The 26,963-nt window shown below is 39.6% G+C and overlaps 1 protein-coding gene across 1 annotated transcript in view; it reads left to right on the plus strand.

Moving 5' to 3' along the window:
- CSMD1 (CUB and Sushi multiple domains 1) overlaps positions 1-26,963 on the plus strand; it is a 2,063,566-nt gene that overhangs the window by 1,674,669 nt on the left and 361,934 nt on the right. The window contains exons 24-25 of the mRNA XM_026453909.1: positions 21,586-21,777; positions 22,250-22,376. Coding sequence (XP_026309694.1) covers positions 21,586-21,777; positions 22,250-22,376 — 319 coding nt within the window. The remainder of the gene's footprint in view (positions 1-21,585; positions 21,778-22,249; positions 22,377-26,963) is intronic.

Genomic DNA, 26,963 nt, shown 5'->3' on the forward strand with positions numbered 1-26,963 from the left:
TCTATCTATCTATCTATCTATCTATCTATCTATCTATCTATCTATCTATTATCTGTCACCTGTCAACATTGATCTTCTGAATTTCTCTCTGGAGGACAGGAGACTCTACTCTTATATAGCCCAGAAAAGCTGTACATTGAAATGAATCAAGTTTACACATAAAGAAATAGGAGTAACTGCTATTCAATATATCATTCACATGGTAACTTTAAAGATCTGGCGTGAAGCCCTGAAGGTCAAATACCAAGTTCGTCCCAGGTATATACACAAGAGAAACCACCAGCTGTGTCTTTAGGGGCCGTAGTAAAATAAAAATATTGGATAATATATCAAGAAGCACTGATCATGCACCAGGAAATTCACCTTCATTGTCTCATTTTATCTCCAAAGTAGCCCTTTGAAGATGGTCCTTTTGTTATTTGCAGTTTAAAGACAGGAAACCGAGGCTTCCATAAGTTAAGGTCCTATCATTAGTGAGTGGCAGCACTAGGATTCAAATCCCGTTCATATAATCCAAAGCTCAAGAGCTTCCCACTGATACATCATGAGCATTCTGTGTTTTCACAGCATCAGATAAAAATGGTCACCAACTCCTGGCCATTGTTAGCAAACACCTGAAATCATGTAGCATTTTGATCAGTGCCTCTGGTTACATGATTCTTTACCACAGATACCAACACTAGTTTCTCCCTCAGTCTGAAATCAGAATCTAAATAGGGAAGTTGCTTTTCTTTTATATTTGAAATGTTTTATTTAAGATCTCATCTCTCATACACGGTAAGAATTAAGTAATATTTTAGTATTTTCTTGAGGTAAAAACATAAAAACAGTGTTGCTATAGTATCCTACCTGCTGATAATTCATTCCTATATCCATGGGAGAGCAACGAAATTCAAAATAAAGTGTTTACTTTTTAATCTTAATTTATTATTTTAACTTTTGTTTTAGGTTTGGAGGACATGTGCAGGTTAGTTGTATAGGTGAACACATATCACAGGGGTTTGTTGTACAGATTATTTGGTCACCCAGGTACTACACCTAGTACCCATTAGTTATGTTTGCCAATCCTCTCCCTGTTCTCATCCTCCACCGTCCAATAGGCCCCAGTGTCTGTCATTCCCTTCTTTGTGTTCATGAGGTCACATCATTTAGCTCCAGCTTAGAAGTGAGAACACACAGTATTTGGTTTCCTGTTTCTGCCTTAGTTTGCTAATGATAATGCCCACCAGCTCCATCCATGTTCTCACAAAAGACATGATCTCATTCCTTTTTATGGCTGCATAGTATTCCACGGTGTATATGGACCACACCTTCTTTATCCAATCTGTCACTGACGGGCGTTTCGGTTGATTCTACGTCTTTGCTATTGCGAATAGTGCTACAATGAACATATGCATGAATGTGTCTTCATGGTAGAACAGTTTATATTCCTCTGAGTATAGGCAAGTTGTTTTTAACCATCTGTTCCTTCATTGTTTCTAAGAAAATGAAATGAAAATTGCTATAGTAATTGAAGAAGTTTATCAGTGTGAGGAGAAATCTCCTGAATGACATTTCTACCTGCAGGGCTCTCTACCCACTACCCTGCTTGGGCCTCAGAGGAGCTGCGCCCAGGGATGGGGCCGCACTGTGACCGCCATGGGCTTGAGCTTCTTATACCGCCCATTCCTCCACGCAAAGCGTCAAACATTTCATCTCATGACTGTGTGGCTATAAAGATCAATAGATCATTGTGTATTAATACATTTTATTTCAACCCAGAAATTTACTTTTTTCTTCTGATTTCAGGAAATGAAAGCATTTCCATGAGCCTCTAAAGAGATTGTGGGCCCTAGGCACTGTGCCCTGTGCCCCTGGCAAGTAAGTTAGCCCCTAGCAGACAAGAAGAGAAGGCAGAAAAGGCTCACTCGCACTGCAGCGCCCTGCGCAGAGTGACGGCATGGCCTCTGCTCACGCTCTTGAGCTACCACTGGTCCCATAGGCCCAGCTGGCCCCAGGCTGGGCAACTCTTTCTGGAAATGGGGCTTTACTTTTGAGGGCAGGCAGAACTTTGTAGTAGCCAGAGCTCCAAACTGTGAAAGGGGGGCATTCACGTTACACGAGAGGGGTAAATACTGCTGTCTGCGATTGCATAGACCTTGGGAAGAAAACTGCTGCACTGTTCTCCTAACAGCAGAAAAGATGTTAACTAGATAACAGTAGTCTTTGTGTGGCTGCCTCAGTTTCCCCGTTCATCATATATGCTCGCCTGTAATGTAGAGCCCATCTCGAACTCTGCACCTGTTTGCGGGGTCTCGTCTGTCTCCTGCTTATCATTCCCTTCTCCTGCAGCACTGGGCCCTGTCACCCTGCAAATGGGTCATGATGGAGCCTGCTCTTAGAGTTCCGGCGGTCCGGAGTCTCCCCTTGCTTGCTGGAAATGTACCTTATAGAGTTCACTTTTGCTTTCAGTGACCACTTTCCTAGCTCAGCCTCCTCTCATATTGATAATATCCTAAAACAAGGTCACTTTTCAATGCCCTCTTGAATGCTATGGCATCTCCTCTCTCCTTCAGTTACGTATCTTCCACCTCCATTCCATGCCAACAGCAGCCTCCATATTTAGGTAAATTTTTTCAGCTCTAGGTTCTTCCTGATACTTTCTTCACCTCCCTTTGGTCCATGATAATGGAATTCTGGGATGTAATAGACTTGAGCCCAAGCAAGTTATAATAAAATACTTGCTGTCTTATTTAGAAGGAATGATGTAATGACCTTGAGACTCTTTATGGATGTTAGTAAGAGTTTAATGCCTTCTATTTAAAAGATGTCATATATAACTAATTCCCCAATTTAATTTAAAATTTATTTCACTTTTTTTGTTTATAAATTAGATGGCAAAAACCCGATTTTTTTCTTTGTTTTTTATTACTATTTGTTGGTTTCACATGAACCTCATCCTCTGCCAACGTATTTTGTGTATTATTGTCAACTCTGGTAAGACTGTGGATGTGTTAACAGGATATTTTCTTAACCCTCAGACACATAGCCCACTATATGTACATTGGAATGACTTGGATTGAAACCGATCATTGCCGTAGGCCAAGCAAAACAGGAATACATTTTAGGCAGAAGATCATATGGCAGTCTGAACACAATATTTGAAGTATTTGGAGGGTGTAGCAACACACAAAATTTTGTAAGGAAATCTGTGCAGATGTTTAGCATTGGGTACCCAATATGACGTCACACAAATTCTGACAGGTGGATAAACTGTAAAAGTCACTCCAGGTTAGATGATATTCAGAGAGGAAGCAGAGATGCCTTGAGCAGTAGATAGGCAGGCAGAGCTCCAGTGAAAAGCGCCAATGTGGAAAAAGCATTTATGAAGCAGAACCTATGCTTGCAGGAATGTAGGACACAGGCAGACTGTCGGATCAGAGGCTCAGACGCAGAGGAAGGCATCACTTTAATTAGAGACACATCCAAGAACCAGGTTTGGGAAAAGTAAGTAGCTTGGATTTTGACATTAAGTCACAATAGCAGAAACAAACCAGCAGCAGGATGCCCTCATTGTGAGTCTCAGAAAGTGGATGGCTTTACCTGCTGTAGAAGGACAGGGAAGTTTCTAGAAACTGAAACCTGAATTGGCTGGCAATGCTGGAGGTGCCCCAATTATAGAGAGAGATGCATCCTGGGCTAGGGCTACTTAGGGCATTGGTCATTTACAGAGTTCAAGGTAACAAAGTTAAAGGATCTGGGTCACAGTGAATACTCTGGAAGACCAACAGAAGGATGCGGGGCATATGCAGGTGAAGAGAACTGAGGACCTGGAGCTAAAGGAAAAAGCACAACAGTTACTTATTTCACAATTTGTTTAAAAGATAATCTGATTTATTATGAAAAATAAACTAAGCATTTAAATCTAACAAAGTTACTTTTCTTTCTTATCTAAAAATAATCTGTATATGCTCATATATTCAGTTATATTCCCCGAAAATGAGCGGTCTACCTCAAACTTTCTTATTCCCAGGTCACTATTGAAACAATTATCCTATGAACTCTTATTGAGTACAACATGGTGACATTCAGTTGTGAAGAAAGAAAAGTTGACTTCTAACAGACTTTAAACCGATATGATGTTAGTAAAAAGATGTGTATGTTAAGAGGAAAATTGGCCAGGTACGGTGGCTCAGGCCTGTAATCCCAGCACTTTGGGAGGCCAAGACGGGCAGATCATGAGGTCAGGAGATCGAGACCATCCTGGCTAACACGGTGAAACCCCATCTCTACTAAAAAATGCAAAAAACTAGCCGGGCGAGGTGGCGGCACCTGTAGTCCCAGCTACTCGGGAGGCTGAGGCAGGAGAATGGCGTGAACCTGGGAGGCAGAGCTTGCAGTGAGCTGAAATCTGGCCACTGCACTCCAGCCTGGGCGACAGAGTGAGACTCCGTCTCAAAAAAAAAGAGGAAAATTAACTTGTAAACTCAGCATTTTCTGTGCTATAAAAAGATAGTAAAGATGGCAAGTGTTAATGCCAATGATGATACAGGAGGATGACTATGTACATGTTTCCTTGATTGAATTCTTGCAAATCTTTCCACTTGTTTTTAGTCTTTGTCTTTTGTTTCCCCCTTTTAGTGGAGAATGGGGTCTCGCTATATTGCCCAGACAGTTCTGGAACTGGGCTCATGCTGTCCTCCCACCTCTGCCTCCCTAACAGCTAAGCTTACAGGCGTGAACAAACCTTTCCTATCAACGTATTAAGACATAGCCGTACATTTTTATAAACTTACACCTTGTAAGAATCCTGAAAATGGCATTTTTACTCTTCTTCTATAAGGAAAGAAAGCCTATAAAATATTCTTCAATAGAATGATTTTCAGTGGAAATATCACAATAGATGAGGCAGTCTAAGTAATTCCAATACAATAGGGGAACAAGCTGCCTGAGCGTACCTAGGAGGAACTTTATTATAAAACAAGATGGGCATTTTAGAAGGAGGGCAGCCATCCCCATCTCTGGGAACGCCATGTGTAACACAAGTCCCCCACGCAAACATACAATTCCTGGTTTAGGTTAGAAAGTTTTACTTTCATGTGTATATATTTAAGCCTCAAAACAAATGTTTAACAATTGTAAAACATAAAACACTTGGGGCTAAACTTGACAACATTCAGGAGAGGGCATGTTTGGGATGTGTCTTTGTAGCACTGCAGCGCTCTGAAACTGAAGCACCTCATACCTTCGTCTTTCTCAAGGTGAGGCTGCCGTAAAAACAGGACATAAATCTGCATCCATTTCTCAAAGGGAGGAAGGTGGAAAGTACCACGATGACCATTTTAAGAAAAGACAATGACACAAGATGATGCTTAATTGATTTACTCAATGTCAAAAAGCAAATTAGAGGTAGAGATGGGCATATATTCCAGTCTCTTGCCGTTTAGTATGATGTTTTATCATCCTTGCTAACTTACCAACATGTATATCATCACAAAGACTAAAATGTAAGTTTATGATGTTGTCAAACATCCCACTGAAACCATTCTGTGCTTGGATTCTGTGGGAAGGAGCCAAGCATTCTGTGGCTGTAGTGGGAGGTTTGTCTAATAAGGGTCTATGATCACCCTGGTGACCGCTGTCATGCCCTCAAATCTTACAGAGGTCGTGTCGGTCTAGGACCAACTTTTACATGGATGTGGATAATTTCCTGCAAGGTTTCGTTTTGCCAATTATTTTTTCTTATTTGCATAATGAATTATTCCTTACATGTTGTGATGATCTGAGAGTTGATTTACATTGCTTTTTACTTTCATCATTTGGAACTAATTGAGGAATATGTTGTTGGCCACCAGTACATGGAGAAAGACAAAAGGACCTAGAGGAGGATGACATAAATAATTTAATTATGAGGATCAAACTCAAGGCTTATGACTTAAGTGTGAAATAAAATGAAGGCCGACGGGTGATATCATCAAATGCTATAAAATCTAAAATGTTCTGATAGGAGTGATGACAGAATATTTTCCCATTCTTCTCTAGGGGCAATAAAAAGTGATTGTGATTGTATTAGTCGGTCATGGATGCATTGTATTTGCAAGGTTTATTTGTAGGAAGTTAAGCAGCATGGAGACCCGGACCCTGTGTCAGGAAGAAAACACTGGGTGAGGGGTCAGAGGTCATTCTGTTTCTGATTTTGATTTTTCCTTATGTAGGTCATTTTTAATGCTGTCTTCAAAAGAAAAAATGTTCTAAAATCTATTCAGATTCAAAATTGTTATTTTTCTCTGCTCCACAAATTCTGACATAAAAACATTTGAAGGCTATTTGTATTTCTACAACAAACCCTTTTTTTTTCTTATAAACCAAGTAAAAATTTCAGAAAACACTGATATGAAAATAATCCTGTCAATTAGATTCCAATGCCAGGCAACTAGACCGAGGAACATGAAAACATATCAAGGCAACTGGGAACATTGAGCTTGACATTTGCAAAGATCTGAAGTGATACAATTAGCACCATTCAATAGTAAATGCCAAGACTGAACACTCACTGTCAGATATTTTAAAAATGACAGAAGGTGAAGTGAAGGAAACTCCCCTTCCTGGGTCTCCGGGGGTCAGATGTGTGTCTGTTTTAACAGTGACGAAGGGTGGGGTGAAGGAAACTCCCCTTCCTGGGTCTCCGGGATTGGGTGTGGATCTCTTGGTTCCGCTACCCGCCTGCTGCTTCATCTGTCATATCTCAGGCTGTGTGTTTCTTCTATAAACACAACATTGTTTTTGGACACTCTTCGTATTGAAATGCTATAAAAAATTTTAAAAAATCAAATGGTATTTTAACTGTTGAAGAGTGTATAAAGTTGTCTTATGATTTTAGGCAAGTTTCCCTTTTAACGCCTTCTAAAAGTGGGGTGAGTAAGATCTTGGGTGTGGAGTATGAGAGAGAGAGAGGGGTTGAGAATGGACTAACATTTCTGGCTGTGACTATTAGTGACTTGGGAAAATGGGGAAGGGTAGATTATTGAAGGTAAAAAAAAAGAGGTAAGATTTTATTTAGAGGTACAAGAATGTTGAGGTCCCTTGTCATTTGTATTAGGTTTTTAGTCTTGCTGTGATGTGAACCGTAGATTATAGATGCCCATGAAGTTAGAAGTTGCCCATTGGACATCATACGACCTACTAAAATAAGGACAATAAGACAATGTTAGACAAAAACGCAATGTTAGAGGTGGAAAGATAAATGACAGATTTTTTTTTTAAACCCCGGAATTTACAGGACAGTGATGACTTGAATTGTAAATGGGATGAAGAAAAGAATAAGCCATGACTCTGAGATTTAAGTTCTGATGAGGAAGGCTTCAGTGCTATTAAATTCCATAGGAAAAAACAAACAAAAACAAAAAACAGTTCAGAGACTTATCTAGGAATCACAGTACTTCAGAAATTTGCCATTATGTTAACCAGAAATCAGTCTCCTGTTTTAAGAATAAGAAAATGATTTTGTAAGCATACTGGACAGGAGAAACGCCTTCATGGTGATGTTTGAGGTTGGCAGGTTAAGTAGAGGTGCTCGTGATATGTCCTGGGTGGGCAACCTTGCCCCACTGGCTGTGGACTCTACTGCCATGTCGTCTCTCACCTCCATAATGCAACCAGGTCATCAGGGGCGTCCCGACAGCTTTGGTCAGTTTACTGGAACCTGGTGCATTATACATCCTGGCCAATGAATCCAACTGATGGAGCAAGACAATAAAGTTCCATAAGTAGTTATGTGTGCATGTGGATTGGCTGTCTCTTCTGGAAACTTCCAGGAGCCTTAGTGCAATTTAGCATAAAGCAAGATCTCTATGAAATAGGCCTATTTGGGAGAAGAAATTCTTTGTCTGTGCTCTTATACAGTACAATATTCAAAGGAAATGCTAAGAAATTGCTCATTCTTCTATATAAGTTCTTATTAATTTGAATGTTTAGTCATTTAACTAATATTGTAAAATGTAACAGACCTCAAGGAATAAAATGGCTCTAACTGAAAATACAAAAATAAAATGATTCATCAGGAGGTGAAGGAAAACGCTCTGCTTCTGTTGGAAATCTGTGCTGTTATTCATGTTCCTGGCTATGAAATGTATTGAAAATATTTGTCAGTTCATTTATCATCCTCAAGTTAAATTCATTGTGACCCAAATAACACTATTTGGTATTCATAATGCTGAAGATGTCTGCGCTTTCACATATTATGTAAAATAATCCATGGAAATGTTTATTATGTAAATATGTCACCAAACATTTCCACACTGATATGTAATGAAAGCTGATGGAATTCCCTCTTCAGAAAAACACTTTATGAAACTGTGTAGGTTCCATTTTAGGTTTGTTAAATAACATTGAATCCATTTTGAAATTCCCCTAATTGCATATTTCTGGTTGAATGCTATTTTTAAATCCTCCTAAACTTTGTAAAAATCAGAAAGTGTTAAAATTTGAAACACATACATTTATTTTCACGATTTTGAAAATCAGCTCCTTATTTTTATGTAGAAAACACAGTGAACTTTGTGTTTTCATAACACTTTGAAATCACTAGAAGCTCACTATTGTATTTGAATCAGAGGCACTTACAAACCAGTTAAATATAGTAACATGCGTACATTTCGCTGTTCTTTTTTCACTGCCAGACTCAGGGGATACAGTAAACAATGCATGTTCTCCGTGCTACCCCTGCCTTCAGGGAGGTTCATTTCTAGACGAAGGAATGAGGTATTTGCATGGAGAAACTTGGAAGAATTAGATACACACAGAGTACCTGTCATTGCCTACTTGTGGTGGGATTCACAAGAAATTCAGGGAGGAGGAAGAGCCTTCAGGAGGAATATCCAGGGTAGGGTAGGACAGCAGCAGCCTTAAGGGAACTTGATCTTAAAGGACAGGGAGGATCTGGGTAACACTGCGGCACAAAGGACCATGAGCCTGCGTGCAGAGGGCATCACCAGGGGGCAGGATCCTTAGACGACTGGGACCAGGGTGAATACTCACCATGGTTTCTTGGCGACCCCTTAGTTAGCAACAACAGCAATCTTGTGTGCAGTGAGGGAGGCTTAGACTGAGCACTGGAAGCTTAGAAAGCAAAGGATTCGACCCATCTGATGGTGGGTGCAGGGGGTTTTGCACGACTTCGGTGGCTAGTTTCAAGGAGCAGTGGAGAGAGGGGAGGCGAAGGTGGAAGAGATTGAGAGTTGTGGGTCTTTCAGATGAATTGGGAAATACAAAAGCGGTGCCATTTTTAGAGAAGAGATGGAACTCACGGCCTTTGTTTGCAAAAATATTGGTGACGGACTCCATTTTGCTTTGTATTTGTATTCTGCTACTAAATGCCTTATGGTCAGTAAGGTGCCGAAATGTGCATGTCAGGGGCAAAAGTGTGTGGCAAGCAGGCGTTGTATCCCAGTAGGCAGGGTGAGCGTGCGTGCCCGCTCTGCGGCCGGATGGCCTCGGTTATTAATGCCTCAGGAATAAGCCCAGAGAGGACGGGCTGGCACCGCAAAGCCACAGTTAGGCTGATGGATGGTAGTCACTCAGCAGAAATTCTTTCAAAGAGTGAGATATTGAAAAGGAGGAAGGGCACTCTTGCGTCCTGACGCAGCGGTGGTCCAGTTGAGGCTGTCACTTCTCAGGAATTGACGGCCTGACTCTATTGCTCAAGGTGGTGAATTCTTACATATGGTGGGACCATTTCTTTGTATTTATTAGTTGTGGAATAATAAAAGTATCAGCCTATAAGTCATAACTGCAGCAATAAATTCAGGTGTTGTTGATAATCCCTTATATTTATACAGATTTACTTCTCTGAGGAGCTTAATGTGTTTTCATAAATCCTTTACTACTACTTGTAAAAATCTCTACAGCGTGGGGGAGCGAAGCAATAAGCACTGCCCTACACAGCCAAGGCTTGAAGGAGGCATGAGGCAGGGGCAGGGTGTGTGAGAGCTGGGTCCAGGACAGAATTTGGGAAGAACTCAGTTGTCTCCCATTTCTTCTCATCCTCCGTCCCTCTCCAAACTAGTGCCAGGGCAGCGGGCCCCACTGCTGTCCCCAGCCTCTCCCAGTGGGGTCCGGTTCTCTCCTCAGTTGTTTCACTGCTTCCATTTGGGACCCTAACACTGCCCAAAGTGGACTTTGCCTTTCTCCTAGACTGACTTTCTTTTCTTTTCTTTCTTTCTCTTCCTCCCTCCCTCCCTCCCTCTCTCTTTCTTTCTTTCTTTCTTTCTTTTCTCTCTCTCCTTCCTTCCTCCCTCCCTCCCTTCCTCTCTCTCTCTTTCTGTCTCTCTCTCTCTCTCTCTTTCCTCACCTCTTTCTCCCCTCCCCTTTCTTTCTTTGGCAAGAAATAGAAACATAAATGCAGAGAGGAAAGAGCAATACTCGGGGAATCACGACTCTTACCACTATTTGCACCAGAAAACACTTTTTGAGGCTTAGAGTGAAAGTGAGTAAATTTCAGTCAATTCGTATATGGGAAAATTTGACCCAGATATGTTTATTAGGTTTCCAGAACCAACCCTGAAAATTCTTCTGGGGAAACAAAAATGTAACACTTATTTTATGAGTGACAAAAGAATGGAGTTCTAAATGGAACTTAAAAAGTAAGTTTTATCATTCATATTTATTACTTTTTGACAAAATCAAATAAATTGTTCAAAGCAAATGAGAAGAGATACAGGAATCTCTTTTACATCCTTTGTGGGAAGGTGTCTGCGACAAAGCCACATTGCTGGTTCGGAAGAAGGACAAAAGGGGTCCTGGGAGGATTGTGTCCACCAGGACGACGTTCTCTCCAGACCGAGCAGAGGGCAAGATTCTTCAAAGGGAACTCACTCTGCCTCAGGAGCCAGCTCCCTAAAGGGTCTTCCTGTGCACTTCGCTCACCCTGCCTCCTTGAATTCGAGCTTGAGCCTCTGGTGTGTATTAAACTGGATGGTCGGCCTGCTCCTAACTGGAGCCTGAGCTTCCCTGGGCTGCCACTGTTTATTTTTGGCTGTGATAAAACTCTCCAGTATGTCTTGTGCTTTGTTAGACTCTTGTAATCGTCATTATTTTGTAGGTGATTTTCAGGATTACATGGGACAGCATAGGCAAACCTGCCCGATGCATTGTGTGGCACAGAGCATGTCTTCTGTGTGTGCCGGTGGCAGCCCGTGTATGCTGGGGTTCACGGTGGTGATGACGTTCTTGACCAGACACTCCTGAAGTCGGGGCCCAGTCTATTCACTTTGTTTCTAGGCCAATGGTGGAGACTTAAGTATAAGGTGATAACAATAAATTAACCAGAGCTTCTATTTCTCCGTTAAAATAAAATAGTATTTTTAATGAGTCATCAATTTGGATATTCCCATCTAAGAGCAAATAAATATAAATATAAGCATTACTGAGATTTAGACAATGAAAATTAAAATTATATGCTGAGAAACCTACACTACTAATGAAGAATTGCTTTAGAAATAACTCAACTGATGTGTTTCTAATGTTCCTTCTGTCTCTTTTCTCACCATTTTTATTTAATTAATTTAGTTTTTCTCCAGCAATCAGAAAAAAAAAAACACCTGAGAATTTTCCCATCTTTAAAAACAATCATGTAATTCAATGTCACAGAAATTCTGTTTCTTCTTAAAAATTATTGTTGAATGTGTACAGAAGTGTTTGAAGCATAGAATTATATTTCAATATAAATTAGATATATTTTAATTATGATATTTGGGATACATTGGTAGAACTATCTTTTACTTGCCACCTTTTGCTATATATTGGCTCTATTTATATTAATATTTAATTACACAAGCTATCGAACTCTGTTTTCAATCTATGTTTAATTTGAATCCTATATTGACATAAAATTATACACAAATTTTTGTGTATTGTAAAGATTTTCATTTGTATTTTGCCATGAAGACTCTACAGTAGTTCTAATCCCTGTGGTTAAATCCTAAAGAACCAACACTAGTTAATCAAATGCTTGGGGTAGTCAAGAATTTTTTTTCTTTTTTTTTTGAGACGGAGTCTGGCTCTGTCACCCAGGCTGGAGTGCAGTGGCCGGATCTCAGCTCACTGCAAGCTCCGCCTCCCGGGTTCGCGCCATTCTCCTGCCTCAGCCTCCCGAGTAGCTGGGAATACAGGCGCTGCCACCTCGCCTGGCTAGTTTTTTGTATTTTTTAGTAGAGACAGGGTTTCACCGTGTTAGCCAGGATGGTCTTGATCTCCTGACCTCGTGATCCGCCCATCTCGGCCTCCCAAAGTGCTGGGATTACAGGCTTGAGCCACCGCGCCCGGCCTAGTCAAGATATTTTTAAGCAATTAGTAATTTTTGGAGCTAAAAACAGAAATATGTGAGTTTCATTTTTTTGACCATTTATTCCTAGATATTTTTTAAAGCTAGGCCTTTTCAGCAAGGAAGTTTCTTCTTCAATTATTATCTGGATGCAAGACAGATAAACACCCCCAGTTTGTTTTGCAGTATGTTCTGAGGATAATCCAATTCCATTCTGTGTAGAAGCCATAGGGTGGGCTCAATCTGTGTTGTTATGTTTCTGGATCTCCCTTTGTATAAATGCACATATGTGTGTTTGTATATTTTTTTATTTGTAAAGCTGAAAGAAGCACCTGCCATCAAGCATGACCTGTGTTAGTTTACAGTCACTCACCTGCCCGTTGGAAAGCACAGGGAGCTGCTTTGGAAGCAGCTGCATTTATTTCCTGGTGTGTGGCTGCCTGTGTGTGCGCTGCCCTCTGCTCGGACCTGGCTTCCACAGAAACCCTGAAGAAGGAGCCATGAGACTCCAGCTAGGCAACTCTTCTGAGCACCGCCCAAAAAGCGAATGCTCTCTCACTCTCCTCACGTACTTGCTGATGGCACAGTAATACCTCCAATTAAACTCTGAGTCCCAAAGGGCAAGACCATGCCTGTACATTGAAACACAGCATTGTGTCAAGAAAGATACCGCATATTAAGTGCTTGATAGGTGTGTGTTGAATTAATGAATGGGCATCCTTTTAATAGGGAATATGTTAACTTTTGTGTGTTATCTTTTATCTACACAGATTATGAGTTTCTGGTGAGCAAGGACTGAGGTTGATTAATTTTGTATCTTTGGCATCTAGCAAAATATCTGAAGCCCAGTAGGCACTTCATATGCTAACTAAGCGATTGCATTAATGAGTTAATGCTGTAGGCCAGAGGATATGCTACTCCAGATATGTGTTCTCAATTAGAGAACTGCAGAGATTTTCTCTCATTTTTGCATGACTTTTTTTCATTTTAACACCTATTAAAATATTGGAACAAAAGCAAAACATTATAGTAAGAAGTTATACTATCAAAGGTGTTTCATAAATAAAAATAGAATATTACAAGCCTAAGCTACTATATATAATTTACCAGCTTCATCATCAGGGAAGAAATCATAATTAAAAGTAAATTTAGGGAGAAGGCCAAGTACAATAGCTCACGCTTGTACTCCCGACATTTTGGGAGGCCAAGATAGGCAGATCACGTGAACCCAGGGTTTTGAGCCCAACCTGGGCAATGAAGGGGAAACCCTGTCTCTACAAAAAAATATAAATATTAACTGGGCATGGTGGCCCACATCTGTGGTCCCAGCTACTCAAGAGGGTGACGTGGGAGGATCTCTTGAGCCTGGTAGGTTAAGGCTATTGTGAGCCAAGATGACACCACTGCACTCCAGCCTGGGTGACAGAGCAAGACCTTGTCTCAAAAAATGCCATTAGAAGTTCACTTATAGAGTAGCAGCTTTATTTTACTTAAAATTTTACTAAACACAAAATTTGTAACATTTTACTTTAAGTTAAAATGTGTACAAGGCATGATATGAACATATCGAGTAGTGATACCACATAAACAATAGTATTAACCAGATAACTGTAGGCTGGTTCTACCTGACACAGGGAGCCATCCTTACACAGCCACACAGAAGTTCCTATTAAACAAAACAAAACAAAATTAAGTCATTCTGGGCTTTTTTTTTTTTTTTTTTTAACTATTTATCCCTTGCTATACAAAGAAGTGAGTACAACAAAACACTTAATATAACTGGGAAAAAATAGAAAATGTAATAGAAAACAGGGACCAGAACAACAGAGAATACAAGTCCACACTTGTGTGATTAAGTGTCAGTGTTGACTCGTACTATCTATGGCTGTAGCTTGGGTAGTTACTGCGATTGATTACTATTTGTAAGGATGTCGAATTTCCCTGTAAAACTCCATGAGGGCTGAGATTGTCTTGTTCTGTGCTCCTAACATATCCAAAGCATGTTTATTTTTAAATATTTCATAACAGGTGTTATCAATGAAAGATGTATTCCTTTTCTGGGTTAATACAGGGGATCTGCAATGAGAAGATTGGAATAATTATGTGACAATGATGCTGATGATTCTCCTCTTCCTCCCTCACCTCTCCCACAAGCTGCATCTTTCTCTAGCATCCTCTCTTCATCGCAGACCCCATCTCTCATGTACTGAGTCTTCTGCCTCCACTCTTGCTCAGGCTCAAGTTGCAAAATAGTATTTGTGCATGCTTTCATCCATGCATGTACTCTTGCCTCATCCCCTCCCCACATCCACTGACACAGGCTCCTTTCCAGCACTAAATAAATACTTTCGCAGATTTTCCTGCTTGTCCTTTCTTTCTTCTCACCCATGTCCATATTCCACATTGCTTCGGATTATCTCTCTGAAATACGAATATACTTGTGTCACTTTCCTGTGCGGTCTTCTCTGTTGCTTTGCCCCATTGCATGCTGAGTTGGTCTCCACTGCTTGGTGCTGCAGCTGAGCCCTTTCCAGTCTTTCCCATGACCTTTCCTGTCTTCCCTTCAATCCCTGTCTCCATCACAACCGCCACACATTTAGAAGGAAGCATCAGCAGATACAAATGCTCCTGTAAATTGCTCTTCCCGACTGCCATGTGATGTGAAGACTTTTCCCCCTGGACTGTTCTCCCTCTGAGTGGATGGCATCCAGCAGGCCTCTAGACCTGCTCAACCCTTTCTCCTGCAAGGCTCACCCAACCCCTCCAGCTACCAAGATACCAGTTTCCTTTGTCCCTCTCAACCTTCAGGCAAACCATAGCATTCATTGTGTTGTTTCAGAAGTATTTATTTTCCTATCTGTCATTCATTAGACAGGGGAAGATAAGAGCCCTGTTTTATTTTACTCTTCTCACCATGCCCCAAAAATGTTCCTGACAGATTTGAAAACATTTTTTTTACAGGTCATTCTTTTCCTTTATTTTATTTTTATTGGCCAGTAATTATTACACTTATTCATGGGGCATGTGGTGACATTACAGTACATATAATATATGGTTAGCACCTATTTGTAAATTCCTATCACCTTGTACAAGTTAGAACAATACTTGCCAACTGAATGTATTTAAAGATGAATTTAGAGTGAAATTATTTCAGTTCATCCATGTAGGTGCCTGATCCTGGTCTTGCCCCCAGTTCCCCCACTCTGAGTTTTAAATATCCTCAACAGAGAACATATGTGCATAGTGGTAAAAAGTCAGTGAGAAAGGGAATAATTTGAATTATTTCACTGAGACTTCTCAGAATTGATATTAACTATTTGAACTGCTGGAAGCTCTACACAAGATCAAAGTACAACTGCATTAAATTCACTTGGGATTAATATATTTAGAATTATAAAATGTTTCAAGATTGACTCATGAAATTCTTAGGTATGATTTACTTGCTTTATGATTTCTTCATAATTTGCTTGATAAAAAAGAAGATAGTTCCAAAAAACAGATAATTTGGCTATCATTGTGGCCATTTACTTTTTGATGTTTTACCTTAAGTTCAGAAGTTTACATTTCTGTTTAAATATTGTCAACATCCTGTTTGCTATTTGCTATTTTTTTAAAAATGTGGAGTATCCTACCATGGGGCTGCTCTTTTAATTACAAAGTAATGGCAGCAGAAACTTAATATATGGGAAAAACTGAATGAATTAAATGAAAATAGCAGCTAAGAAAAGAACTCAATATGAAACCAATAGCATCTATAGCTTAAAAAACCATAGATATATAATTTAAAAGATAGTTTAAAAATCAAACACACACACACATACACACACACACATACACACACACATACACACACACACACACACATACTTCACCTAGAATTTCATTCTTGAATGAAGAGAGATGCATCGTAAAACATGGATGAAACATTTCAGGAAATTCATTATTAATGAACTTTCCTTCTCAAGCGAACTAAAAAAATAAATTTAAGCAATTATCTTTGAAACTCCCTTTCTATTCAGATGACTGCAAATAGAGTTAATGAAAAGCGGTATTAAGTTTTTAATGTAGTTCTTCTTTACACTGAAGGAAATAGTGTGAAAACACTATCCTTTGTTTTTCACATGACAATTGTTCTTAGATTAGTAAAGAGGTTTTTGCCAAAAAAGTACATTATCACAATTGAAATGTCTTAGGTAAAGTGAAGAGATAGTATGTTTCTGTAAATATGTCAAGCTTTTATCTGTTGCTCATGAGAGAATACATCAGAGATTCAAAAATGACCAGTATTCCTTTTCTTCAGTTATATTTCCAGAGCTCACCTGAGCATGAAAGTACTTTCTCAAGAGTTTCTCAGATAGAAGCTGAAAAAACTCACGTTACTGTGAGCTCATTGTTCAGCCTGATGTATAAAATGGAGTAAGTCTGGAGCTGGTTCTCTTGAAACACAAGTGCTTTATTTGGAAGATAAGAACTAGTTCAAATACTTGAAAGTTAAAAGCTAGTTTCATAGAACTCTAATATTGTGTTAGACTTAGAAGATACCTAGGATTTAATTATTAACAATATTAAGACTGAGTAATTACTACAAAATATATGGAGAAGTAATTTTCATCAGCTGGATGTTTCGAGCTTGTTTTGATTGGAACATATTGTTCATAGCATTTTGGCTGTGTTTATGACTTAAAATGAAATCACTAGAAAACAAAGAAAGAGAATTAGTAAATAGATTCAAGCTTTGATTGTAATAATAGTGCTTTGACACAAATAATGTAATTTAGTCTTTTTTGAAGTTTCTAGAGCATAAAGAAAATACAGGACCAGTATTTGTACCCTGATTAATTTTAGACTAGTGGCTTCAAGATAGAAAAGGATACTTTCTGTATGTTTTTAAAGTTATTAGTCTTCAGCAGGCTTAAAATTGATCAGTCAAAAGTCTTTTAAATTTACATTAAAATGGAAATATCTCTATTTGGAAGAATGTCTTTGTAGAATTAAATATATCTTTTAAAAACTTGAGATTTCTTAAAACATAGAAACGGTCTTTTCTGAAATAGTGCAAAATCAGCATATAGAATTTTGTGTTGTCATTTCAGAATTTTTCTATTACACGTCAATTAATTTTACCAATATTCAAAAACAGTGTTGGACATTTTTAGGAAACAATGATTATATACTTGTCTTTAAACACACAGCAAGTGAAGCTCAATTGAAATGTACTTCATGCAATTTGCAGGCTAGGCTGTATCCTAACGAACGTGGATAAAGTAAGGGTCCAGGGGTCAAAGTGTCTGAAACGCCAGATCGGAGTCTAACTGCCTTTGAGAACCTGAGAGATGCTGACATGCTATGGCGCTAAGGGCATAGTTTAACGGTGGAGGCAGCACTCTTCTCCCTAGCAGGTGACTAAGCTGGTTCACGGCGCAAGTGACACAAGTAGAAGCTTCAGGTTTCCAGGGATATTTCTCCAGTCCTTCAAGGTGTTGATGGCTGTGATTCCAATGCTACTTCCCGCTATAAAAGCCTATGATTCCCCCAGCAACTGTGTGTGAGCCATCACATCCTGTGAGGAGCTTTGAGAAAACAAAGCTCTCTTCAGTCTACTGAAAGTTGGAAAACTGATTTCTAGAATGGCCAAATACTTTCAACTTTCTGAAAGAAAGAGGAATATATTTTATAAAAAGACATCACATAAGCCTAGAGGCTTCAGGTGTAGAACTTTTTACGAAATAATAAATTTCATGATGCTGTCAATGTCTTAAGCGATCTTTTGCAAAAACAAGAAAAGGCATCAGAAGAAAAAGGAGACAGCTGGTCATATAAAGAGAAAACTACACTGCCATAAATAACTTGGCTTAATTCTTCTGCATGACAAGATGTAGTTTAAGCAGAAAAAAAAAACTTTTGATATTGAATGATAGAAAAAGCAATAAAACACATATTTCTGTAACAAAATCCAACCCAAATAAAGTTTAGTAGACATTTTAATGGATACATCTTTTTTCTTTGCTATTTTGTTTTGTAATGTTTCTTTCCACTATTCTCCAAAAAAAAAAAAAAAAAAAAAAAAAAAAAGTTTTAATGCAAGTTTTAGAGCAGAGGAAAATGTTTCTTCAAGCTAACGTTAAAATAAGCATGTTTTGGATTTTAGAACCTTGTTAGCCTTTTTGATTGAAGTCTTTAAAAGCCATGATTTCTGAACACAGAGGCATGTTCTGGATAACGTTTAAAGCATTAATATGTAAAAACTACCTGTAGAGCTTATGGCTATAAACTACTGAAACCATTTGTAAGTCCCACAGGAAAATCAATGTCATTACTTTAGCAACAGAACCATCTGTCTCCAGTGAAGAAAATCTTTTATGATAAACTCTTCTGTACAATCAGGACATAATTTATTGTCAAAATGAACACAGAAAGCCCACAACTTATGATGGTTCACTTACAATTTTTCAACTTTATAATGATGTAAAAGCAATACACGTTCAGTAGAAGGTATACTTTGAGCACCCACGCAACCATCTGTTTTTCATTTCCTATACAGTATTCAATACTAGCACAAATCATCACAAATCACCTAGCATAAAACTTGTTTTATAAGAAAGTGTTCACTATCTGGCTGATTATAGGCTCATGCTTATAATCCCAGCACATTGGGAGACCGAGGCAAGCAGATCACTTGAGGTCAGGAGTTTGAGACAAGCCTGGCCAACATGGTGAAACCCCGTCTCTACTAAAAATTCAAAAATTAGCTGGGTGTGGTGGTGCGCACCTGTAATCCCAGCTATTCAGGAGGCTGAGGCAGGAGAAACACTGGAACCCAGGAGGCGGAGGTTGCAGTGAGCCGAGATCATGCCACTGCACTCCAGCCTGGGCAACAGACTGATTTCTTATGCCCCTTGATAAACGAGAAGTTCAGGTCACATTGGGTGTGGTTTGTTAGGGTGGACGCCTCCTGGGTGCTGTGTGCAGAACCCCACAGTTCTCTGGCCCAGCTGCCATTCACAGCTTTGTTCTTCATGGACAGGACCTGGGTGCCCCGTTAGCATGGGCAGCCCTCACCCCTCAAAAAGATTTAAAAATTTTCCCAGGATCCTGTTCCCGTGGTTCTGATCATAGGGATAGATGTTGAACTCTTTTTTTATATTTTTTACACCCTGATTTTGTGTGCCTAATGGATATTTCCAATTCTGTGTTCCAATGGCATGTGATGAGCAGCGTACCTAATGTAAATTCAAGACAGTGTGACATTTTGGAAGATTGTTTGTTGTGAGTAGTGAGGTGGACTCCAAGTGTGGCCAGGGAGAATCATCGCCTCCAACGAGTCCTTCTGCCTCTGGTTTGCTGGTGGTCATCCCCACTGCTAGGCAGGACTGCCTTCTAAAGAGCTGTTCAGAGGCCGTCACTTCGAAATCCCCAAACCCAGTAACACTACAACAATAACAACAATGAAGACTTCTGCTTCTTTTTTCCTCTCTGTGAAAACAGAAATGAGCACTGAATAATCTGTAATAATGATGGATTTTGTCATACATGATAGGACAGTTGAATGTCTTCCTTTCTGCCCTGTCTTCTTAGCATTATGCAATCAGATGAAGGTCATCAAATATTTGAATGACCCTGAAACCAGAGGTGATTGAAACCTTCCCCCTAATTTCTACCTCCCCTTTATGGATATTTAGCATATCCCTTTGCTTTGCACCAAAATCGATGTACTCTTCTGCTCTTGAATTCCAAGCATCTTGAATTAAAATTATTGATGTCTCTTAACAGATCAGGATTATTGTAAAAATAATCATGTTATAGTTATTAAAGACTGACTCTTTGTTTAAGAAAACTTTATGGAAGGAAAGTTTCTGAGTGTAAAGGATCAAGCAAGCACTCTTTCTCCTATATAAAGTTGCAAATCTCAATCTTGATTATTCAGATATCAGCAGGGTAAAATTACACTGTGAATTTAAGAATGTAATTTTCCTCAATGGAAAGCATCTCAGACTCCACGTTGACAGGAAGACTTAGCAAAAGTCACACATTCATTTCAAAATTTAGTTTACTTTCTTTTTGGGAAAAGGAAACATTCAAAGTTTGGTGGAAATAGAAGTAAAGAGACCATGTGGCCCCTCAAGTTTCCAGCTCTCCTTTTTACAATTGTCAAAATTTGCATCACGATATGAAGAGAAATATGTTACTGTAAGACTGTCTTCACAGATGGCCTTAAAATATTGCCTCACATAAAAGCAATATACAGCTCTCAGTACCACAGAAGCTAAATCTTCATTTCCGTCATCTATTTCTTTGAGTTTAAGAGCTTATTTTGATGAGGTCATTATAATGATTCATTTCTGGAGTTTCTGTTGTGTATGGATTTCCTCAAGAGCCTCATAACCATGCACCATCAGGAGTGTGGTCGGCAGTAATTCAGGAGCCCAGTTTTCTGTGGGCAGGAACAACTTTTTCTTTTCCCATGAAGTTGAAATCTTGGAGTTTGGAGGAAGTTGTCGGGAAGGTGGGTGGCTCTTGATGATGGGCTGGAATAAGTTCTGGCTGTCAGGATTCTGCAAAGCACCCTGGCGGTGCCACCGCATGGCTCCTCTTCCTTGGAGGTCTAGGTTGTGGCAGAGAGGGCAAAGAGGCAGCAGAGCATCCCATTCCTAGAGGGCATTGGGGCTCACCAGAGAATTCAGCGTGCAGACTGGAGGCTTGGACTGACAGATGAAGTTGGGGAGGTCTGGAAAAGAAGAGCTTGAAGGACCGGGCATGGTGACTCAATCCTGTAATCCCAGCACTTTGGGAGGCTGAGGCGGGTGGATTGCCTGAGGTCAGGAGTTTGAGACGAGCCTGGCCAACAGGGTGAAACCCCATCTCTACGAAAAATACAAAAAATTAGCTGGGCATGGTGACAGGCACCTGTAATCCCAGCTACTTGGGAGACTGAGGCAGGAGAATCGCTTGAACCCGGGAGGCAGGGGTTGCAGTGAGGCAAGATTGCACCACTGCACTCCAGACTTGGCAACAAAAGCAAAACTGTCAAAAAAAATTAATACTAAAATAAAAAGCTTGTAAGTAGAGAGGAACAAATAAGGTGATCGAACTTCAAGAAATCACAAATGAGTAACAAATGGCCCCCAGTACAGACCCATCTTTCTTTTCCCCTTTGTCAATTCACAATCTCCTTTTTTCTCCCTACCCTTCAAGGAGCATTTAGCAAACTTGTTTATTTCATCTCTGTTTTAAGGCAGATGTACACCCTGTCTTGAGTTCTGTTCATTCCTTCCCTCTCTCTCTTGCAGGTTTTGATTTGGTAAAATGTGAGGATCCAGGCATCCCTAACTATGGCTATAGGATTCGTGATGAAGGCCACTTTACTGACACTGTAGTTCTGTACAGTTGCAACCCGGGGTACGCCATGCATGGCAGCAACACCCTGACCTGTTTGAGTGGAGACAGGAGAGTGTGGGACAAACCGCTACCTTCGTGCATAGGTGAGTGCGGAAGCCAGTCAGACTATTGTACAAAAGCCAGGCCGCAGGGTACTCATGCCATGTTGCTTTGACTTCCTTTATTGGAAAAGAGGAGGAATTTTATCACACCTTACAGTGTGAGTTTTATGTATTCTGAGATTTGCATGTGTCTGTGAGTGTGTGTTTTCAGCAATGAAAGACAGATTTTCTAGTACTCTTTTATGGAAACTATAGGTACAGTCTTATTATTAGAATTATCACATGCGTGTCTTATTGCTTTATGCTCTCAACTTTAATTGCATGGAGGATAAAGGCTTTCCACAGAGGTAATGATTTGGAAGAAGTATTGAAATGATCAGGAGAGATAGATGATGGTGTTTCTTTTTCTCTGTGTATATAATGCAGACATAATGGCTTTGGTTTTTAAAAGTAGCTAAATAGAAATGTGTGATGCCTGAAGTTGAATGTTCCCATCTCTCTGTGTCTTCTACAGCGGAATGTGGTGGTCAGATCCATGCAGCCACATCAGGACGAATATTGTCCCCTGGCTATCCAGCTCCTTATGACAACAACCTCCACTGCACCTGGATTATAGAGGCAGACCCAGGAAAGACCATTAGGTACTTGTTTTATTTTGGTTTCAGTGATTTGAGAAAAGAGATATGCCTTCTATTCTTGTAGTAGAGATAGTGGTACACCAAATATCCATGGTTAAAGTTTCTGAACCAAAGAAGAAAAGGTAAAGCTGTAGCTAAATGTTATGTTGGCTCACTTGCTTATTTTGCTGTTCCCTTGAAACCATTTATTAAGTTCTATATAATAAAGACAAAATGAGAGTGTCTCAGTTACCTTCTGCTGCATAACAAACTATCCCCCAAATTTAGTAGCTGAAAAAATCATCATGACTTTATGGGTTGCCTGGGCTGTTCTGACCTGGGTGAGACTGACTGGGGATGAGTAGTCCTGGATGACCTTCCTTAGGTGTGAGGGCCTCAGCTGGGATGGTTGGGAAGGCAGGAGCCCCTCCATACAAGGCTTCTGTTCCTGTAGTAGGCTAGTCAGGATGGGAAGGTTGTAGCAGCAGGGGATGACAAACTTCCAACTTCTGCTTACATTACACTTGCTAAGGTGCCCTTTGTCAAAGCAAGTCTCATGGGCTAGGCAAGACTCAAGTTATGAAGAAATAGACTCTACTGCTCTTTTAATAGGAAGAGAAGCAAAGTCATATTTTAAAAAGGCTTGTGTACAGGGTGGGAGCAATGTGTATCATTTTGCAATGTACCAAAGTAACTTTGAGGTAGACCAAGAAGGTACTCTAAAGTAACACGTATAAAAGAAAATCATTGCAAATTTCAGAAAATGATGCGAACATTTAAACAAACAGTGTTTTATTCCAATAGTGAGTTCTGAGTTATTATGGTGAGTTATTTAAATCAACGGGAAGTAATATTTTTAAAGTAAGCTCTTGGTGATGTAGTCCGAAATATATCTCCAAAACCATAGCACATGAGGCAAAAGGTAATTTTAAAATAAGTTTTATGTTTAGTTCTTGTTTAAAATGAAGAGGACACACAATCCTCAGCAATACTTTTTAAAATATATTTTTCCTTCAATTAACCTTTCTGTTTCATTGTTACTGTTATGAATTTTCTGTACAAAATTTGTTTTTGAAAAACTCTGACTTCCAATAGCCTTAATCTGCATGTCCCAGGTCTCTACACTCCTTTGTCATGCTATTGTACCTACCAAAGAGTAAATGTATTGGCCCGGCTGCTTCAGTTCCTCCTTCACATATGTGAAGCTGAAAAACAGTAACAGGTCAAAGTCAGGCTGGGCACAGTGACTCATGCCTGTAATCCTAACACTTTGGGAGGCTGAGGCACGTGGATCACTTAAAGTCAGTAGTTCGAGACCAGCCTGGCCAACATGGCGAAACTCCATCACCACCAAAAATATAAAAAGTATCTGGTCATGGTGGCACACACCTGTAATTCCAGCTACTCAGGAGACTGAGGCAGGAGAAGTGGAAGAATGAAAAATATTCATAAACAGATGATTTTTGTCCTTATTGACAAAAGCCACCCTATCAAGCTTAGTAATGTATATTACATAGATATCATAGACTTCTTTCACTGCAACTGCAACTCTATAGCTTAACAAAAATAAAATGGGATAAAGTGGAGTGAGGGAAATGCATATTCTGTTACATGATGCTGTTTCTGCTCATCTGACATCTAAGGCCTTTGAAATTCATGTGTCTCACTATTTAGTCACATTAACAACTTGGGAGTAAGTTGAATTGATGTGGCACAAACTATTACCACTTGTAGACCCTATGTAAGAAAGATTCTCGGCCGGGCGCGGTGGCTCAAGCCTGTAATCCCAGCACTTTGGGAGGCCGAGACGGGCGGATCACGAGGTTAGGAGATCGAGACCATCCTGGCTAACACGGCAAAACCCCGTCTCTACTAAAAATACAAAAAACTAGCTGGGTGAGGTGGTGGCGCCTGTAGTCCCAGCTACACGGGAGGCTGAGGCAGGAGAATGGCGTAAACCCGGGAGGCGGAGCTTGCAGTGAGCTGAGATCCGGCCACTGCACTCCAGCTCGGGCGACAGAGTGAGACTCTGTCTCAAAAAAAAAAAAAAAGAAAAGAAAGAAAGAAAGATTCTCACTACATAAAAGGAGCAAGAAGAAAAATTAAAGCATATCTAGACTGCAAACATCTTAGGATGGTGTTTCTGCTGCTATGATAGAATATTACAAACTAGGGGGCCGGGTGCAGTGGTTCATTCCTGTAATCCCAGCACTTTGGGAGGCCGAGGTGGGTGGATCACGAGGTCAGGAGATTGATACCATCCTGGCTAACACGGTGAAACCCTGTCTCTATTAAAAATACAAAAAATTAGCCGGGCGTGGTGGCGGCGCCTGTAGTCCCAGCTACTCGGGAGGCTGAGGCAGGAGAATGGATGTGAACCCGGGGAGCGGAGCTTGCCGTGAGCCGAGATCATACCACCGCACTCCAGCCTAGGGACAGAGCGAGACTCCATCTCAAAAAAAAAAAAAAAAAACGGAATACTACAGACTTCTTACAGACTGGGTAATTTATAAAGAAATAAAGAACAGAAGTTTCTTTTCCTGACAATTCTGGAGTTCTGGAGGCTGGGAAGTCTAAGGGCATGACATTGGCATGTGATGAATCCACATGGTGAGAGCATCACATAGCCAGGAAGTACACAAGAGGCAGAGAGGAAATGGGGCCAAGCTTAATTTTTTATCAGGAGCTCACTCCCACTGTAGCTAACTCACTCCCATGATAACAGCATTAATCCCTTCATGAGGGCCCAGCCCTTTTGACCTAATCACCTCCTAAAGGCTCCCACTTTCAGTATGGCTGCAACGGCAATTAAATTCAACATGAGTTTTGGTGGAGACAGGAAAACCACAGCACATACTATTTTATAATAACTCATTTTAAAATTAGTGTGTGCCCTTAAGATAAATAATTTGATGATTATTGATCTGTTGAACACTAAAGTATATCTGAGTAACAGATTTTAATATTTCATATTCCTCATGAAAATCAATAAAGGCATGTTTCTGTGGAAATAAATAGTCCAGGCATAGTGGCTCACACCTCTCATCCCAGCACTTTGGGAGGATGAAGCAAGAGGACGTCTTGAGCCCAGTGGGTCAAGGCTGCAGTAAGCGATGATCACACCACTGCAGTCTTAAGTAAATAAATTAATTAAATTAAATATTAGTCTTTAACTTTGAATTCACAAATACTAGATTTGAGAAATATAAAAACCACTCCACTGGCTTCAATTTTGAAAAGTTGTAGAAATCATCTATGATAATGGAGTGACTTTATATAAAAATAATTTATCTTCTTTTAGAATTTCACATTTTTGTTTTTCTTACAATTTCCTTTGTGCTTCAATTTACTGGAATTAGAGTGAGCACTGTCTTTCTCTAAATGCAAACCAAGTGATGGATTCACTCTTTGCAGGTGAATCTAAGAATTAGTTAACATTTTAATAAAAAAAAAAAAAAGAGAAAATAGGCCGGGTGTGGTGGCTCATGCCTGTAATTCCAGCCCTTTGGGAGGCCAAGGCGGGCGGATCACAAGGTCGGGAGATCACAAGGTCGAGACCATCCTGGCTAACACGGTGAAAGCCCGTCTCTACTAAAAAATACAAAAAATTAGCGTGGTGGTGGGCTCCTGTAGTCCCAGTTACTCAGGAGACTGAGTTAGGAGAATGGCAGGAACCCGGGAGGTGGAGCTTGCAGTGAACCGAGATCACACCACTGCACTCCAGTCTAGGCAACAGAGCAAGACTCTATCTCAAATAATAATAATAAAAATAAAAAAGAGAAAATAAATTAATTTAAAAAGATTTGAATTAAGAAAAAATGTCCAGTTTTTATAGTATGAACTGACTTTGAAAAATGTTCTTCTTATACATATCTTTCAATATGAGGGTATACACTATCAAATTTATAAGTACATCTATTAAATTTAAAGCATACATTTCTTCCCAACAAGCAAGTTAAGAAGGTGGCATCAAATATTTATCATGGGTTTCCTCAATTGACATTCAACTTAATCCCAAAATGTTTTTGATGACTGAACCACTTTTCATTAAGAATATAAATGCAATTTTTAGTATGGCGATCTGGAAAAACCATAATTAAAAGTACATAATATACTAAAATCATGTATTATGTACTTAAAATTGTACTAATACTCAGAAAAATGGTGTCTGGTCTTAGCCTTGATATTAGCTGGCATGGTTTCTAAGTCTTATTTATTTCAATGGTAACATAGTCTTATTACCTCCAATGTTAACTTGAAAATGAGGAATACATCAGTCATATAAATACGAACACAGGGATTAATTTAGCTATTTAAAATGTCTTAATATAAATATAATCATTACTATGCATTTATACTTTGATATCTTAATGTAAATATTTTCCACTCTCAAGGAATGAATAAACAGCGGGATCTTGGAAAATATGAAAAGACTGGTTTCAATACTTTAGGCCAATTATTGCAGGGCTACATTGATTTCATTGAGGCCCAGAGCAATTTCTGCCTATATAGTGCCATTCCTCTTTGTTTGAGGTAATAGAATACCCCAAAATAGTTATTATTATGGGGCTGGGGCTGGAAGAATTTGTAATTTTAACATATATGCTCTAA

This window comes from Piliocolobus tephrosceles, chromosome 7, assembly GCF_002776525.5.
Source record: "Piliocolobus tephrosceles isolate RC106 chromosome 7, ASM277652v3, whole genome shotgun sequence".
Lineage (NCBI taxonomy): Eukaryota > Metazoa > Chordata > Mammalia > Primates > Cercopithecidae > Piliocolobus > Piliocolobus tephrosceles.